Source organism: Poromitra crassiceps, assembly GCF_964638095.1.
Source record: "Poromitra crassiceps genome assembly, chromosome: 10".
In the NCBI taxonomy this organism is placed as follows: domain Eukaryota; kingdom Metazoa; phylum Chordata; class Actinopteri; order Beryciformes; family Melamphaidae; genus Poromitra; species Poromitra crassiceps.
The window spans coordinates 4,576,068-4,596,067 of record NC_139631.1 but is presented as its reverse complement, the minus strand read 5'-3'; the positions used below and the strand labels follow the sequence as shown (position 1 = coordinate 4,596,067).

Below are 20,000 nucleotides of genomic sequence, written 5' to 3'. Positions count from 1 at the left end.
CACGGCACGCACCAACAGGACCGAGTGTGGCAGTCCGAGCGGCACGGCACGCACCAACACGACCGAGTGTGGCAGCCGAGCGGCACGGCACGCACCAACAGGACCGAGTGTGGCAGCCGAGCAGCACGGCACGCACCAACAGGACCGAGTGTGGGCAGCCGAGCGGCACGGCACGCACCAACAGGACCGAGTGTGGCAGCCGAGCAGCACGGCACGCACCAACAGGACCGAGTGTGGCAGCCGAGCGGCACGGCACGCACCAACAGGACCGAGTGTGGCAGCCGAGCAGCACGGCACGCACCAACAGGACCGAGTGTGGCAGCCGAGCAGCACGGCACGCACCAACACGACCGATTGTGGCAGCCGAGCAGCACGGCACGCAACAACAGCGTTGCCAAAGATTAGATGCTGGCCCACACACAAACACACACACACACACACACATATATATACAGTATATATATATATCAGTGTTTCCCCTAGAACAATTTTCAGGCCTGGAGGGATTTCGAAAAGTACCCCGCCCGCAACGGTGGGGGCCCTCGCTGGCGACGCTAAACTTTTAGCTAACCTGTTCACATCTATGTTCGCAATGGCATCGCAAGTATCATCATACTATTATGGGATGCGATGCGAACAGTTGTGTTATGGGATGTGCGTTTCCCAGGCAACGACACACGTTGACACGTTTTGGAACAGCGCACGATGCTCCTAAAAGCAAAATGCTTATTGTTTTGAATGATTTGACATCTTTATTACTGTCAACACCAGTATTGTTGTATTGTAATAATATGCCATAAAGGTTTATTTAAATTTTGGGGTCATCAGATGGATGCCTGTATGCAGACTCGTCACCAGTAGAGATGAGCCCTATAGGTTGAGGCGATGTCTCGTCATAGACACTGGGTTAGCTGGCTGGGGGCGTGGTCAGGGTGGGGTAAATCCTCCTGTTCTCTCCATACAGCATAATTAACATTTAGCTGATAGCCCAGGCAGGCAGACAAGATCGGGGATTCAACCCCCGCAGTAAACGCACATCTGAACAGACGTCTTGTGTTCTGCTCTAGAACCCCCAAACCTGTAGTTTAGAGCCGCAGCACCGTCCTTTGGTGAGTCAGCCCATTCAGATATATGGGCAGTTTAACCCCACTCGCGCGCCAGCCGTATAACATTTTGTGGGCGTTCCCACACAGACCGACTGTCTCTATGAGGGTGGTGCCATCAGTGAACTTCAGGAGCTTGACGGACAGACTGATGGCTGGAGGTGCAGCTGTTGGTGTACAGGAAGGAGAAGTATGGAGAGAGGACACTGCCCTCTCAGTGACGTTCTTCCCCAGCCTTACAATCTCTCTCTCTCTCTCTCTCTCTCTCTCTCTCTCTCTCTCTCTCTCTCTCTCTCTCTCTCTCTCTCTCTCTCTCTCTCTCTCTAGGGCACGCTCATCCAACACTTGAAAGAACACGTTCTCCATGGCAACATGACCAGCAGTGATGTCATCATCTACTACACCACGGTAGGTCCAGAGCGTCTGTGTAGGTCTGACACCTGTCACCTGTGTAGGTCTGACACCTGTCACCTGTGTAGGTCTGACACCTGTCACCTGTGTAGGTCTGACACCTGTCACCTGTGTAGGTCTGACACCTGTCACCTGTGTAGGTCTGACACCTGTCACCTGTGTAGGTCTGACACCTGTCACCTGTGTAGGTCTGACACCTGTCACCTGTGTAGGTCTGACACCTGTCACCTGTGTAGGTCTGACACCTGTCTCCTGTGTAGGTCTGACACCTGTCACCTGTGTAGGTCTGACACCTGTCACCTGTGTAGGTCTGACACCTGTCACCTGTGTAGGTCTGACACCTGTCACCTGTTTAGGTCTGACACCTGTCACCTGTGTAGGTCTGACACCTGTCTCCTGTGTAGGTCTGACACCTGTCACCTGTGTAGGTCTGACACCTGTCTCCTGTGTAGGTCTGACAACTGTCACCTGTGTAGGTCTGACACCTGTCTCCTGTGTAGGTCTGACACCTGTCACCTGTGTAGGTCTGACACCTGTCACCTGTGTAGGTCTGACACCTGTCACCTGTGTAGGTCTGACACCTGTCTCCTGTGTAGGTCTGACACCTGTCACCTGTGTAGGTCTGACACCTGTCACCGGTTTAGGTCTGACACCTGTCACCTGTGTAGGTCTGACACCTGTCACCTGTTTAGGTCTGACACCTGTCACCGGTTTAGGTCTGACACCTGTCACCTGTTTAGGTCTGACACCTGTCACCTGTGTAGGTCTGACACCTGTCACCTGTGTAGGTCTGACACCTGTCACCTGTGTAGGTCTGACACCTGTCACCTGTTTAGGTCTGACACCTGTCACCTGTGTAGGTCTGACACCTGTCACCTGTGTAGGTCTGACACCTGTCACCTGTGTAGGTCTGACACCTGTCACCTGTTTAGGTCTGACACCTGTCTCCTGTGTAGGTCTGACACCTGTCACCTGTTTAGGTCTGACACCTGTCTCCTGTGTAGGTCTGACACCTGTCACCTGTTTAGGTCTGACACCTGTCACCTGTGTAGGTCTGACACCTGTCACCTGTTTAGGTCTGACACCTGTCACCTGTGTAGGTCTGACACCTGTCACCTGTTTAGGTCTGACACCTGTCTCCTGTGTAGGTCTGACACCTGTCACCTGTTTAGGTCTGACACCTGTCACCTGTGTAGGTCTGACACCTGTCACCTGTGTAGGTCTGACACCTGTCACCTGTGTAGGTCTGACACCTGTCACCTGTGTAGGTCTGACACCTGTCACCTGTGTAGGTCTGACACCTGTCACCTGTTTAGGTCTGACACCTGTCACCTGTGTAGGTCTGACACCTGTCACCTGTGTAGGTCTGACACCTGTCACCTGTTTAGGTCTGACACCTGTCAGCTGTTTAGGTCTGACACCTGTCACCTGTGTAGGTCTGACACCTGTCACCTGTGTAGGTCTGACACCTGTCACCTGTTTAGGTCTGACACCTGTCACCTGTGTAGGTCTGACACCTGTCACCTGTTTAGGTCTGACACCTGTCTCCTGTGTAGGTCTGACACCTGTCACCTGTTTAGGTCTGACACCTGTCACCTGTTTAGGTCTGACACCTGTCACCTGTTTAGGTCTGACACCTGTCACCTGTTTAGGTCTGACACCTGTCACCTGTGTAGGTCTGACACCTGTCACCTGTGTAGGTCTGACACCTGTCACCTGTGTAGGTCTGACACCTGTCACCTGTGTAGGTCTGACACCTGTCACCTGTGTAGGTCTGACACCTGTCACCTGTGTAGGTCTGACACCTGTCACCTGTGTAGGTCTGACACCTGTCACCTGTTTACACGTGATGAGTGCAGAAGTTGTGACTTGGGAGACACGTGCACACACAAATTGTTTCTAAGGTTTGGCCTCATACACACGAGCAAAATTCACAACAGATTTAGGTTATTATGATTATTGGTTATTGGTTGATTATCAAATGAAATATTATACTGTGCATATACATATGCACTTACTGTATATAACTTACTTAATCACTGTTTGGGCTGCTGTATGTGGTCGCCGTTGTAGAAGAGCCCTCTATCTTAAATTGGATCCAGTATAACTAAAGTTAGTAATAATACTGTAAGAGACTGACCTCTAGTGTCTCTTAAAGTCCCTGGAAACCAAAATCCACAAAAACCTTCTAACTATTAAATTTAGGGTCTTATGTGAGTAATTGTGTGCCTCAGAAAGTAGTTGACATTACTTTCAACCCTAACCCCAAAAATCTACACTTTTCTACAAGGTCTGGATTTCCATTTCCTCATTGAAGAGAGCGGAGCGCGCGGTGCTAAAATGCATGATCTTATCACGTCATAAGATTTAATCGAATCACACACACGCACGCGCGCGCGCGCACGCACACACACACACTGACACACACACAGTAGCGCTGTGCACTCGCAGCGGCAGAGATCTCTTCCTCTCTGTCAGTAGGCTATGCGCCGCCGAGCAACAAGCAAACACACACACACACACCATCTCTCTCTCCTCTCTCTCTCTCCTTCTCTCTCTCTCTCTCTCTCTCTCTCTCGGAGGAGACCTGCTGCAAACGGGACACGCCCACACAGTCCGCGGGAGAAAATACACTCTAAAATCTAATTGATTCTCATGACTTTTGCCATGACTGTCAAACCTAAATTTATATACTTTGCGACGTTCATCATCGTTCAAATTTGGCTGGTGGCTTATTAACATAGGCTCCTGTGATGTGATGAACTCAAAATGCTAAATAATAAAAAAATATTTCTGGTTTCCAGGGACTTTAACCAAAACGCACTGAAAAGTAAGCAAAACTTTTCCAGGAGATTTTGACGAGACGAGTGTTTTTACCAGATAAATTGACCGTGTGTGTGTGTGTGTGTGTGTGTGTGTGTGTGTGTGTGTGTGTGTGTGTGTGTGTGTGCGTGTGTGTTCTCAGACTGGCTGGATGATGTGGAACTGGTTGGTGTCCTCTCTGGCAGTGGGAGCCTCCGTGGTTTTATATGATGGTTCACCACTAATGCCCACACCCAATGTACTGTGGAACCTGACAGACCAGCTGGGGTGAGTTTGATAACACACGCGCACACACACACACGCGCGCGCACACACACACACACACGCACACGCACACGCACACGCACACGCACGCATGCATGCATGCACGCGCACACACACACACACACACACACACACACACACACACACACACGGCAGCCCACGCAGCGGAGCGTTTTGCCAGAGGAGGAAATGGGAGATCTCCGTGTGAAAAACATATAGTGAAGGTAAACACTGCCCATGTGCTTATATTAACGACATCATAATGACACAGAGTGGGTTGATAATCGGTAAAGCCGTCCTTTAAAGGAAACAATCCATCCTAAACCGAACACCGATGAAGACAAAACGTGTTGTTGTTTGTCGTTATATTTGTCCTGATTCCTATTTCTATGGATAACATCAACAGTCAATGTCAGGTTTTGGTGTCAGTCGGTCAGAGTCACAGAACGAGGGCTTCTTTCTACACTGCTGACTCAACAATCATCCAGGGAGAAATCCATCCTTAGATCATCTTCTAGAGGCACGACTCTCACAGAAGATGGATGATACCTAACAACACAAGAGTATCCAAGTCTCTTTTTCTTTCTTTTAATGTGAGAGAGAGAGAGAGAGAGAGAGAGAGAGAGAGAGAGAGAGAGAGAGAGAGAGAGAGAGAGAGAGAGAGAGAGAGAGAGAGCAAAAACAGAGAAAAGAGACAGAGACAAAGACAGACAGAGTGAGACAGAGAGGAGGTTTTTCTTTGATTTGATAATGCATTGATAATGTGCTTACTTGACTGGCGACTTGCAAACACACACACACACACACACACACACACACAGATCAGACCCGTAAATAAAGATTTGTGGTAATTATGACAGATGGAAGGCCAAAGACCACAGAATCAAATAATTGCTTGATAAAGTAACTTTCTGTCAACATCCTATCTTCAGTAAATATCATAATTATAACAGCATAGGGAGGTACGGTGGTGCAGTGGTAAGCACTATCGCCTCACAGCTCGAAGGTCGTGGGTTCGATTCCCACCTGGGCCGATGTGAACACTGAAGGAATGCGTGCCCGTCCGCATGTCCTCGAGTGCCCACCACCCGGGTGGGGGTTGGCAAAATGGCCTTTCTGTGTGGAGTTTGCATGTTCTCCCCGTGCCTCCCGGGGGTCTCCTTCATATAGGAACCCCCTTCACAAAAACATGCAACATCCTGGTTGCTTATATGGTTCCTCCTCTGATCGTTAAGGGCGCCTGTTCAGAGGGAGGGGAACTGGTTGGAATAGCGTGAACCTCCCACGTGCTATGTCCTACCGGTGAAGTTTCCTCGGGCAGGTGAAAAGAAGCGGCTGACTTGACTGCCCATGTCTCGGAGGATGCATGGAATCAGTCTCGGCTCTCCCCAGATCGGCAGAGGATGGAGTAGCAACCAGGATTGAGTAATTCAAATGAGCACTAAACGGGGGATAAAAAAAAATGGGATAAAAAATCGGGGAAAAAAAAAAAAAAAAAAAAAAAATTATAACAGCATATTTGGAACTGAGGTTCTCAGCAACAACTGATCATATAATAATCAGTTATTGCTGCTAATTTAACATGGCGTCGAAAAGGTAGGAAGGGTAAGAAGACAGTAGGAGAGAGAAGAAAAGCAGAGAGGAAGGAAAGAAAGCAGAAGAGAGAAATGTGTGGATATAATAATAATAACTTTATTTATACAGCACCTTTCAAAACCAAGTTACAAAGTGCTTCCCATTAAAATAAAATATAGGAAGAGTAACAGATACAATAAAAACCCGACAAGGGAAAGCAAGCAACAAGTAATGATTAGAAGAGGCAAATAAGATTAAGCAATAAAAGTAAAACCATAAAACAATAAAAACAATAAACCATAAAATGGAGATAAAGTAGAAACATGCACTCAGTAGAGAGCAGATCTCCGCCAGGCTCCACTACACCTAACCAGTGTTGGGTGTAACGCATTACAAAAGTAATATATTATAGGTAATATATTACTTTTAGCAGTAACGCATTAATACAACTTATTACCAATAGGATTTAGGCAGAGGTGGAAAGAGTACTGACAGATCCTACTCAAGTCCAAGTATTGTTACTTTAGTGAAAATTAACTCAAGTACAAGTAAAAGTACTAGTCCAGGAAATTACTCAAGTAAGAGTGTTTTAAAATGTTTTATGTTTTAATTATTTACCCTAATACATTTCACACATCCAACACTTGTTGCAGTGTTAACGACGCTGTCCCTGTCTTTGTCTGTCTTGTCTTTCATACTGAACAGCTTGTTCAGATGCAGCAGGGATGCTCAGCTTGGTGATTCTGTCCTTTACAATACAAACTAGAGCTGCTAGCAGCAGCAATATCACAATCACATAGGTCCATTTTGCTGTGGCTATCAGCAGTGTCAAATTAAGCTGAGATTTATGAACTAATGTGATCAATTTGATCATCGACACCTGTCTAATTCAATTGGCCAGTCTGACCAGTTTGGGCCCCCTACAGTAAATGCAGAAGTGATTCTGGACCTGTTTCTGGACCTGAGCGGTCCCAATGCTACTGTGCTGTTTTCATAGTGCGGTGTGCAAAACTAAAATCTGAATTGATTAATTTACCCAGTGTACATTTAAAAGTACTCAAGTAGAATATCTATTATTACAATTACTCAAGTAAGAGTAAAAGCATTATAAAAAAAAAGAAGAATACTCCAGTACTTGTACTTAAGTACTTGTACTTGAGTACTTTACGCCTCTATATTTTGGTAATATTATACCAGTTACTATGTCAAGTAACGTGAGCTACAACTTGAAACTGAGCTGCGGTCAGCTCCTTGTTAGGTTGCATTCAGTTACATTATGCATTCATTTACTCGAATCTTGTAAAGGGGAGATAGTTTTTGGTGAGAAACTTCACATAAAACAAACAAACAGTGAATTATGCCCTGTTTAACTTTCGACACTAGTTAAGCAGCTTATAATAATTAAAACTACTAATGCCAAGACTTTACTCAAGCACATATTTAAACAATCATTTTAATCAAATTGTGTGTTTCTATGCAAATAACCGCTATAGATGACAATAACAAAGTAAAGAATAACATTGAGAATTTTGGACGGTTTACACTGATTTCAGGACGGTTGCAACTCTTTTATGGGATGGTTCCGGGACGGTGGTGTCATTCTGCGGTTATTTTGGTGAAAGTAGTGTAATAAGTAACGAGTTACTCTACACAGACAGTAATATTGTAAAGTAACTTATTACTTTCAAATGACAGTAACTAGTAATATGTAGTATAGTACATTTTGAAAGTAACTTGCCCAACACTGCACCTAACCATAACCTAACCTAGACGAAAACTGCGAAGGGCAGCACTACAGGAAACACAGTAGTTCCCAAACATTTTAAAGTCCTGTAGCTCCGCCAACATTTGCTGCAACAAGTAGTAATAACATACATAAAACAACAAGCGAGAATTCACAATAGATGCGACCACATATTGCACATTTCCAAAATGCAGGATGGCAGGGGCAGCCCACCTCTGCCTCATTGCATTTCAAAATCGAAAATTCAAAATTCGACACTGCACTTTCTTGGGGGGCCCCAGCAGTGCACCCCCCAAGTTTGAAGTCGATCGGACGAATGGTTCTCGAGATGCATGAAAGCCGTGGTCTGATTGGTCGAATTGCACTAAATTCAATGCTGCACATTCCTGGGTCCTCAGCAGCACAGCCGCCAAGTTTGAAGTCGATCAAACGAACGGTTCTTGAGATAACTTTTTTTGTGTGTTGCCAGTAGGTGGCGCTAAGGCTATGCGTGTGTCCAAATTGCACGGAATTCAGCGCTGCGGTTCCCAGCAGTGCACTCCTCAAGTTTGATATATATATATATATTCAAAATTCAATATACCCCAGCTCAGACAATCAGATTGCTTGATTTGAGAGAGCCATTTTATATATATATATATATATATATATATATATATATATATATATATATATATATTAGTGCTGCACGACTAATCGCGATGTCAGCACGTGCGATTACATAACCGCAAAAGGGTGCGATTATATAAAAAAATCTGTCTGTGTGTGTGTGCGCCTCATCTAACGTTACACGTGACGCGACGCAACAAATAAACAAGCACACGTTTCTCTGCCATCACACTGGACATCAACGCTAGTGCGAGACTTCTCCCACTCACGCAAATACAGTAATGTTATAACGTCAAACATAAACATCTTACCGAGGGAGAGACAGCAGTCACAGCACCCACCGCTAATAGCTAAGCTAAGTAACTAGCCGATCAGAAAAGAATGTAAACAGCCGTGTGATTAGTGAGAAAGTCGGTAAAAGAAGGAGAGAGCTTCGGGTGATTACGCAGAACTAAATGACCCGCTGCGATGAAGAATATAGCGACATTAACCGAGCTGAGAGCAGAGAAAACACTCACAGCTGTAGAAGCACCTCTTTGCTAGTATGCTCCTAGCCAGCCAGTCAGCCTGCACACGACGCCTTCATGGTCTGCCCGTAAAGTCTGCACGTAACTCTCTCTCTCTAAACAAAAGAAGAGTCCCGTCAGGTGAGTGTGGCCTTTAAGGCCATCTGACTGTAATCTGTCGCTCCAAAAAAAATCAACTGGGTGTGTATTACTCATTGTATTACTGGGCAGAGATGTAACTAACTTTGCAGTTCTGAGCCATCTTACACAGCCTATGTGCTGTAACACGGTGCTGCAGTTTATATTTTTTATTTTTGAGACAGGTAAATGTCTCAAACCTAGACTGATATCACAGGATGTTGTGAAGAGTACATGGCTATATAATTTGTAAAGATTTTATTATAAATATGCTGTGTTCTCTTCATAAAATGTTTTCATAAAAAGATAATTTTATTTCAAATATATATGTTTTATATATTTTAATTTTTAGTATATTTCATGTAGCTATTTTAGTCTGTCATACTGTGAAACCGTGGTATTTCATGATATATATCATATATATCGTACCGTCAAAAACTCATACCGGCACATCCCTAGATACCATTTGTTTATTATATCACAATCGCAAATCACAATATTGTCCACAGTAATCGCAAATCGCACCTTTCCCCCAAATCGTTCAGCACTAATATATATATATACTCATATAGTATAAATACTACCGCTCACCCGCTGTGCGGGCTAATATTGTCTGTATGACCGTACGCCGGGTGCCGAAGATAGTCACAGCCATGAAGATATTACTGTACAGTACGTCCTTGAGTGTGATATTTCTTTTTTTATACAACAGTTGTGCCGCATAAACAAAGCTATTCATCAAGTAATCACATTTTAAAGTAACTTGAGACAACAAATGTTTCCGTCTGTTATTTGTCTTCGCCAAACAAAAAATAGTTCCCTCAGGATTGCACTACCAGGAATTGCCAAGCAACAACAGGTACAGTAAACTTGCTGCCTGCAGTTTCCTAAATGCAAGCTAGCTAAGCTAACATTAGCTACTTTGCGGTTAGCACAGACGATTTCAGCTTACCGTTTATATTTTAAATCGATATTTTAATCGATATCGCAGTCCCTGTGTGTGTGAGCTGACTTTTGAATGTGACTGTCTAGCTCCTGACTCAAGGCTCACGTTGAAGTATATTTCAAGCTTTAGCTCGATTTGCCAGCTAATAGCCTGACATCGCCAGACCGATTCACAAATGCATCTGCCAGAGCAAATAAAAAATGCTTCCTCAAAAATAGGTACCGGTACATACTGTATAAAGGTTGCAAATAATGTATCCTACGTGTTTCAGACAGCCTAAAACTTAAAAATTGAAACGTAGAAGGAGTCTCTTGCACTTCAGCCCCTCCACAGTGGAAGGATGGTGCTCTCAGAACAGGACGGTATGATAAAATAAAGGAGGATCCTGGATCCTCCTGTATATACTGTACTGTACACACACACACACACACACACACACACACACACACACACACACACACACACACACAAACACACATATATATACTGTACACACACACACACACACACACACACACACACACACACACACACACATATATAGTGTACACACACACACACACACACACACACACACACAAACACACCTACACGTATATATACACACAGACTCACAAGGTGAAAACTATACCAGCCCCGCTGTCGTGGCTGATAAACAAATGCCAAACCCTCACATATGAGCACATGGCCTAGGCTACCTTTACCGCAAGTTAATGATGGAAATTAATTTGTAAATTAATTTGTAAATTAATTTGTAAATTAGTCTACATTTTGTGAATTTTTGTGTAATTTCATTTACACATGCTACTTCCTTTTCCTCAGTCAAGCTGGATGGAGAAGGCATGATGACCCACCCTCCTCTGCCTCTGATTGGCTAGTAGTACTGCTTGTTTAGGCATGAGGAGTGATTATTGCTTGGGTTAGGGTAAGAATATCAGGGTAAGCCAATCAGAGGCATAGTAGGGCGGGCGGATCGTGCCTTTCCCATATAGAAAAACATATTTCAGCCGGACAGTGGGGAGAGGCGGCAGAGTGCTGCAAGTGAAGGCGCACAATTTGCCGCGGCAATGCTGCCCCTCCAAAGTGCCGCACCAGGCGACCGCCTAGTTCGCTGTACATACGGTACGGCCCTGCCTACCCACCTTCCTATCCCAATAATAAACAATGTGGGCGGGAGCTGTTGCATCTTTACCAGCCACCAGCCACTACTGTAGCCCCGCCTCCTCTAATGCCCGGATGTAAACAAACCAGGCAGCATGTGTTAGTGCGAGTAGACCATTGGCTGTAACGTTAGTAATCAAAGGAGCGGAAGGGAGATGGCATCTCATAAAACCAGTGCAGTTTGGCAGTATTTTCACCCAGTAAATTAAAATATGGTTGCATGTAGGCTGTCAGATCAAACTGGCATATAACATCAACCACTCGACCGACATTCAGCACAGGCATGTGGACGTAAGGACAGCAGGACCTGATGCTATAGCATTGCTAACGCGTTAGCCAGACAAGCTATTGCATTAGCCACACAAGATAATGCAGCTCATATGGCAATGAATGACTGCACAACATGCTTCCACTCAACTTTGTTTAAAGCAAAGGCTTCCGAAAGTTAACTATCGGAAGTATATCGGACTATATTTAGCTTGAATACACAGCGATGTTTTCTGATGTTCAATGTTCATAAACAGCGCAAGATGATTTGAATATTGACGAGTTTTCGCAGAAAACTATATCTTTTTTTAACTTAGACTAGTCTATAGGTAAGAAAGCACTCTGAGTGTTCTCTTACCTATTCATCTTATGTAGAAGAGACAGTCTGGCTTGAGAGACTAACAGGAAGTGTAAACACAATCGGAAGTTCTGATTGTGTTTATATTACACTTCCTGTGACTCATAAAACTAGTCTGACTCATATCTGAGTCAAACTAGGTTTGACCAGGTGAGTCAGACTAATTTGAGCAGGTAAAACAGCCGGCGTTTTGAACAGGAAGTCATGACACAATGGGTCAAGTGGGTGGGGCTACATAAGGTGAATAGACTAGTCAACTAATCAAAGTAAAAAAAATAGACTAGTCATCATAGACTTCTCAGAAGCAGCACTGAAGCAGCGCTTCAGGGAAGCTTCCAGCAGGAGCCTTGCCATTCACACCAGAAGCACTCTCTTTTCCCCAGCGCCTCGCTCGGAGCTGTCCTCCCCCGGCTCACAACTTGCATTGACTTCATGCCTGGCTGCTGGGGTGCAGCTGCATGCTTAAAAAAATAGAACAGAAGCTGAAACTATCGCTGCAGCCCGCATGCAGCCTAGCTTCAGCGTGGCGTGCAGCTGGTGTGATCGGTCTCGCCTGTTAACAAGGACGCTGAAATGAAACTGCCTCCGCGGTGCGTAGCTTCAGCGTTGCTCCAGCGTAGCTTCGGCGTACGGTGTGTTTGGGCTGTTAGGGCCACATGTGAGAAGATTATTTGAGTTCTGAGTTTAAGTCAAGATTCTGAGAATAAAGTCAAAATTCTGAAAAGAAAGTTAGAATTCAGAGTTTAATTAATGTCAGAATTCAGAGAAAAAAGTCAGAAGACTTCTGAGGTTAAAGTAGCTACGGGGAACTTTTAACTGCTTATGAAAGAGTCTAAATGTAATACTGATGCCTCTCATCTTACCTACACTAGCAAACGAGTTTGAAACTGTTTTCTCGTATGAACCCCTTGAGCTGTTTTGCCATGCCAATAGTACCCCCTCACACATGTGTATTGATGATTCTCCTAAATGTGATGTGTTCTATTAAACTCATATTAATTAGTATCCAACACAACTGATTATTAAATGAATGAACAAATGGTTTGCAGCACGAAGTTTTGACATGCGTGACCTCTTCACAGAGTAGTATAACAGTTGACACCTGCCAGGGGGGAACTATTGCACATACCATTTTAGCAATGGGCTTATGAAATTATTTGGAATTTGTATATTTGTATATTTTTTTTTAATCATTTTGGAAATTATTTGGAAAATCTTTCCACGTATCCCCTGCAAGCTGCTCAAGTACACGTACCCCTGGTTGGGAAACACTGCATACAGTATAGTGTTTCTAAATGCCTCTTGTGAGGGTATCGCATAGTGTCATCACGTGTTACGTCCGTCTGAAAATGTGAACTAGTTCATTTTAATCTGTGTGAGCTGAACTTTGAGCTAGCTCTTGTGAAGTGTCAACTTGCACAACACAAAGTGAAAATTCCCTGTAGCTGCTTTAAAGTCAGAATTCTGAGTTAATGTCAGAATTTTGAGAAAAAATCGGAATTCTCAGATTAAAGTTATAATCTCGAAGATTTCCGTTTTGTCCTTTTTGGCGACACCTATGGCGATGAGCGGTAATTACACCCATTTTATAATGCTACTATAGAGAGCCAAAGTCCTAATGTACCACTTCCGGTCAGGTTCTACACACACCAGTGTCTAAAAAATATGAATGGTGGTGAATGGCGAAGAGACAATAATTGTCATGAGGTATGCATGACGTTAATTGATGTAAATTTAAAAGATAACTTTGCAAGCCAAGAAAGTCACAAATTGTGCTAAAGCTGTTGCACCATGCGTCCGGGTAGTGTAGCGGTAGATTCCCTGCCTACCAGCACGAGGGTTGCAGGTTCACACCCCCGTGTTACCGCCGGCTTGGTCGGCCGGTGTCCACACAGGCACGATTGGCTGTGTCTGTGGATGGGAAGCTGGATTAGGGGTATGTGTCCTGGTCACTGCACTAGCGCCTCCTCTGGTCGGTCGGTGCACCTGTTCAGGGCGGAAGGGAACTGGTGGGAATAGCGTGATCCTCCCACGTGCTATGTCCTGCCCGTGAAGCTCCCCGCTGTCAGGTGAAAAGAAGCAGCTGGCAACTGCGCATGTGTTGGAGGAAGCATGGTGCTAATCTACGGCTCTCCCCAGATCGGCAGAGGGGGTGCAGCGACCAGGGCAGCAGGGGGAAATTGGCCAAGTACAATTAGGGATAAAATGGCGGGAAAATCTGAAGAAAAAAATAATAATAAAAAATGTTGCACTATAAGTTATAAATCAGAAAGACTACAAACAACCAGTCGCATAAGTGACGTCGCTCCAGCCAGGCCATGTTGGAGTTGGTGTAACGTATATTGTGCGAGACGTGAGATTTTTGAGTGGTTTCATACAAAACTAAACATTACATTTCAGTTTTACGACAAACTGATTTAATTGACATGCAAAGTTATCTTTTAAATTGAGATAAAAATCACGGGTACTTCATGGCACAATTCAAACAGGATAACAAATATATATTCCGTCGTTCACCACCACTCTTTCTTATGCTGGTGCATGATGCGCTGAAGCAGGAATTAGGCGGTGACTTTGGCTCTCTATACTGAAAATGCAATGGCTTCCGTCAATGGCCCATAAGCTCAATCATCATTGTGTTAACTCAGTCGGTGATTAGATAGTGACTTAACAGACATTTATTGACATGAAAATCTTTGAGATTATCACTTTAAATCAGAATTCTGAGATTAATGTCAAAATTCTGAGATTAAAGTCAGAATTCTCAGATTAAAGTCAGAATGCTGAGAAAAAAAGTCAGCATTCTGATTTTAATGTCAGAATTCTGACTTCTCAGAATTCTGACATTAAAGTAAAAATTCTGAGGAAAAAAGTCAACATTCTGATTTTAATGTCAGAATTCTGAGAAAAAAGTCAGCATACTGTTACATGTGACATCATTGATGATGTCACTGATGATATTACCGAAGTCATGCCGAATGTCTGGGATCAAAGTGGGGCCACAAGCCAAAAAAGGTTGGGGACCCCTAATCTGTGTGATTCAGAGGAGAGATGATCAGAGGGGCGGCGTTTTTACCATGGTAATTAAGACCGGGACTGAAGTTTGGGTAGAGTTTCTCAGCGAAGGAGCAGCCAGTGAAGGAGTAGATAAGAGCTGCAGCATCTACGTCATAAAAGGAGACCAGACCCTCCTCATAATCCACAAACACCCCGACCTTCTGAGGCTTCATCTTCAGAGAGAGTGGGACACGAGGGGTAGCAAGAGCTTCGTACTCATATGCATTGTTCAACCTTATAGTCCAGTAGCCATTCTCGGGGTTCAGTATGATTCCTCCCTTCCTGTTGATCGACCCTCTGGCCACTCCAAAAGCCCAGTCAGTCTTCTCTTTAACCTGAACCTCGTAGTAAAACCTTCTTGAAGAGAAGCTCTGCTTTCCTAAGACATTGGCACAATGAGAAAATCTCTCTGGGTTGTCTGGAAGAATCTTCCCTACATCACCTATCTTTACTTGTTTCCCATCATCAGACACGATGAGATAGTGATGTGCTGTATCAGGATTCAGGGTCACATCCACTGCATACTGCGGGAACCTCTTCAGCTCAGCCTCAGCAAGCAACTTCTCCATCTGTTTCCTGAGGGTCTCCTCCAGCTGAACCACAGCTCTCCTCACAATCCCCTCATATGAGGCGCGATGGACCCTGACCTCTGTCCAGTCCTTGTTGTGTGGAGGAGTGTTCAGGGATGGGAATCTTTGGAGGAGGTGGAGGTGGTCTTCAGTGCGTGTGAGCTGTCCCATCTCAGCTGTTCTCTTCATCAGCTCAGAGATCTCGTGTTCCAGCTCTTTGACGAAGCCTTCAGCCTGTTTCTCTGTAGTTTTCAGCTTCTCTTCAATCGTCTCAATGAGCTCAGCCTGGCCTCTCTCCACAGACTGCCTCAGAGCAGTGAAGAGCCCCACACTGTCTGCTATCTCTCTGTCTGCATCTTCCTTGCTGAGCTCCACTGAGTGTTTGATCTCCTGAATCTTCTGTTGTTTCTCCTGGATCTTCTGCTGAATTTCTGCCTCCATCTTCCTCAGTTTAGCCTTCTTTTCTTTACATTCTTCTGACAGAGGAACAATGCCATGTGAGTAGTGGTTTGTCTCCATGCAGACCAGACAAACACACATCTGGTCAGTGTGGCAGAACAGCTGGAGCGGTATATCATGCTCTTTACACAGCCTGCCTTCCAGGTTCTCCACAGGATCGATCAGCTTGTGTCTTTTCATCCCTGCGATTCTCTGATGAGGCTCCAGGTGAGTCTCACAGTAGGAGGCCAGACACACCAGGCAGGACTTCAGGGCCTTCAGTTTGGGCCCAGTGCAGAAATCACAGGGAACTTCTCCTGGTTTGGCACATGGTTGGTCTGGGCAGCTGCTGGCTTTCATCTGAGCTGACTTTCTGAACTGAGCAGCAATCTCAGATATGAAAGTATTGACCTGCAGCTCAGGTCTTTTGTCAAAAGGCTTTTGACACATGGGACACCGGCACTGGACACTAATATTCCAGTGCTGTGCGATACATTTTTTGCAGAAGTTGTGTCCACATGGTGTTGAGACTGGTTTGGTGAACACATCCAGACAGATGGAGCACAGAAACTGCTCTTCAGATAGGAGACAGCTGGCAGCAGACATATCTAGACACTGAGACCAAAAGTTTGTGTCAAATAACAATATGGTAAAACACAATTATTGAATATTCATATAAAAAAATATCAACGTTAGATTATTGGAATTTTATCAAAAAAGTAATTTCGAGTTATGAAGCTAAATTGCACTTCACTGAAAACATCATTTGACGAGTATCAGTGCAAAAATGAAAACAGGGAAACAGCCTGTCTGGATACACTACAGCTCAATGATGTGTCGCTGCTCTCTGTTTAAACAGGGTCAATATTAAACAGTGAAGTTACTACAGTTACTATGATCTGCTGTACTCACCTGTGTACGTCTGAGACTCTTCTGTATCGTTACGAGAAGCCTGGTGAACCTTTGGTCAAGGTTTCTTTCTCTTTAGAGCAGAAGAGAGAACCTTCTCGGCTGCAGCAGTGGAGGAAGCTCAACAATTTCAGGGATGTGCCATTGACTCACACCTCTCTCTCCCCAGTGTTGCACCGCCTCTTACTGCTGTTAAAGGTCCCATTGCGTGCTATTTTTAACTCTTTGCGTGCTATTTTTAACTCTTTAAAGTGTGTCTCATTCATGCTATTTTTAACTCTTTAAAGCATGTCTCGTTGCTCTTTAAAACAAGAATTGGTATGAGTTCTGGTGCAAAAAAAACCCAAATAAATAAATGAAATGAATCCAGTCTCTGTGGGACTTCTCTATCCACTTTGTCTCTCCCCTCATTGCACTCTGTGCTGCTTTGAAGGGGGCGGGACCTCTGATAAGATGATCCGATAGGACAGCTCCGTCTTTTGTGCGCTTGATTGTTTTCTGGACATGTTTCCATTCGCTACAGACAACAAGATTGCTCTTCCGCAGTCAGTTAGCAGACACAGAGACAGTACACACACACACGACTGGACACATGATCTCCTCCTCCTAGCAGAGATAAACATAGTTAAAGAGGCAGGGTCCAAAATTAGCAGCAGCCACCAGTTAAATTCAGGTCAAATACGCAAGTAGCTGGTAGGTTTGCTTCACTCACCAGCCAAACAAACAAAACCAACAAGGGTCATATATTGCGTGGCTGGTAACATTTGGACATTCACTATAGCCATTTGGCCTGTGATTTTGGACCCTATAAAAAGTAAGATAATATGAGGATGAGTGTGCCAGTCATCATGTATTGTGTGCAAGTCTGACATCCTTTATCCTCCGAAGCACGCGCACACACGCACGCATGCACGCACGCACGCACACACACACACACACACACACACACACACACACACACACACACACACACACACACACACACACACACACACACACACACACACACACACAAAAGACACCCTAAACCTGTTCATTGATTGCCATCAACGAGCTGCCTCTCTCAGTCATTGTGAAAGTGCAGCGATGTGTGCTGTTTAGCTGAGCAGACCGTTTCATGCCGGCAGGGTCAGCCGGCCGTTTCACGCCAGCAGGGTCAGCCGCTCCTTCAGCTTGTTGTTGGTGAGATTGATGGCGAGGCTGTAAATCTGGACAGGCCTAAAGCCTTGATCCAGCTGCAAGACCCTTCAAGTTGCTGTCCGTGTTACGGGCGATGGGCTGTTTTAAAATAGAAAGTCACAATTACTTTGAAGTCGGAACGGCACCCTGCTTTGAAGTCATTCATTATTATTGTTATTTTCCGTTCTCCCAACTGGATTAACTAACGTTAGATTCAGGCGGATATGTTGGTCTCTTGTGATTGGTTAGGGAGAATGGAATTCCCCTGGGGGGATTCCCCTCATGGAAATCGCTTAAATAGGGGCCAATCTCAGACTAGAAGATGTAAATGGAGTGTAGCGAGTGAGTTGACAGTTCAGTCTGAGATCAGGCGAGGTGTAGTGTAGAGGACTATCTCTCTCAACAGTGTAGAGAGGGGCTTTGTGGCTCTGGGATGCCAGAATTGACAGTTTGAGCCACCTGGAGGTGCTGTTTGCCTAGTTCAACTCTCCCTCCATAAACCCTAGATGTTCCCAGGTAAAACCCAGTTAAATCCAGTATTGATCTTCCATTGTCTTTCTGAAGAGAGTGAGAGAAGAGAGGAAATGGTCAATCATTTACGTGTATACAGGCTATTGATTGGTCCAAATTTAATAGGAAACACGGAGGGCATATAAATATGCTTTTCTCATTGTGTGCTTGTGTGTGCCTTTGTAAGAAGGAAGGTTAGCCTTTGTGTGTGTGTGTGTGTGTGTGTGTGTGTGTGTGTGTGTGTGTGTGTGTGTGTGTGTGTGTGTGTGTGTGTGTGTGTGTGTGTGTATGTGTGTAACGAGCCACTATGCCGCATTCAAGACAGCTCCCCCTCTGTTGAATCCCAGAGCAGATGGCGAACTCTGGTTGGGGAAAGGATTGAGGAATTCTCTCGCACAGTCGAGCCCTTGAGCAAGGCATTTAATTATCCCACAACTGCGGTTGCACCGGGCAGCTCCCAGGTGTGTGTGTGTGTGTGTGTGTGTGTGTGTGTGTGTGTGTGTAACTGTGCGTAACTGTGTGAAGCAGGGTGTTGCCGACTGCCGAGGATACTCAGTCAACCTTATGTGGTTAAATAAAGGCAACATTGTGCTGTGCTAAGCAAAACTAAGCCATATGCTGAAGGCATATTGCCTTCAGCAAGGAAAGAAATTGGTAACTGAGAGAAAAAGAGATATAAGAGATAAGATGAGATAAAAGCTGAAATACAGCTCAAATCCACGGCAGGATTTTTGTTTGTTTGGCCAAGCAATCACCCAATCACCAACTACTTCCACTATCTGACCTCTGGTTACCTGCTAATCACCCAATCACCAACCACTTCCACTATCTGACCTCTGGTTACCTGCTAAAGTGGCTGGTAGAGTAGACAAACATTCACCAGTGTTTGGCCGGCAGCTGGTTGACTGGTTAACATGCACATCGTACTGCAACGGGCTCCAAAGCATCTTTTCTTAAGATGAACGTCTGTGTTTCAAAATGACTGTTTTGCCGAAGAGTGTGAGAGGGAAGGAGAGGCAACAAGGTTAAGATACTGCTGGCAGGTACCCACGAGGAAGAAATCAATGAAGAATAAGACAGAAAGATGGATAGAACCTGTTTAACTACGAGAAGGTTTTTGAACCAATTAAGTGCACATGTTGCCACCTCAGACACATTCTCTCCACATCCCGGCGCTGTATAGAAAAAGCCTTTGGGAAACGCTGACATGAATGCTTTCCCGCCCCACATGCTCATCTTCACAATGGATGCTTCCATTTTAATTGGGGCTAAATCTGTCAGACGCCTGGAGCTTCATATGGTACCTGTATGGAGAGAGCTCCCCCTGTTGCCTTGAATCTTGTTAGTTCTATCAATACTGCACCAATACCAGTTCTATCAATACCAATATTATGCTCTTTTTAAACTTTTATTATATACTTTTTTATGTTCAG

At 44.8% G+C, this 20,000-nt stretch overlaps 1 protein-coding gene across 1 annotated transcript in view; it reads left to right on the top strand.

Annotated features, from left to right (window-relative positions):
• aacs (acetoacetyl-CoA synthetase) overlaps positions 1-20,000 on the top strand; it is a gene marked incomplete at both ends in the record, with an annotated part of 64,097 nt that overhangs the window by 21,964 nt on the left and 22,133 nt on the right. The window contains 2 exon segments of the mRNA XM_083644076.1: positions 1,431-1,511; positions 4,480-4,604. Of these exon segments, the coding sequence (XP_083500202.1) occupies positions 1,431-1,511; positions 4,480-4,604 (206 nt within the window).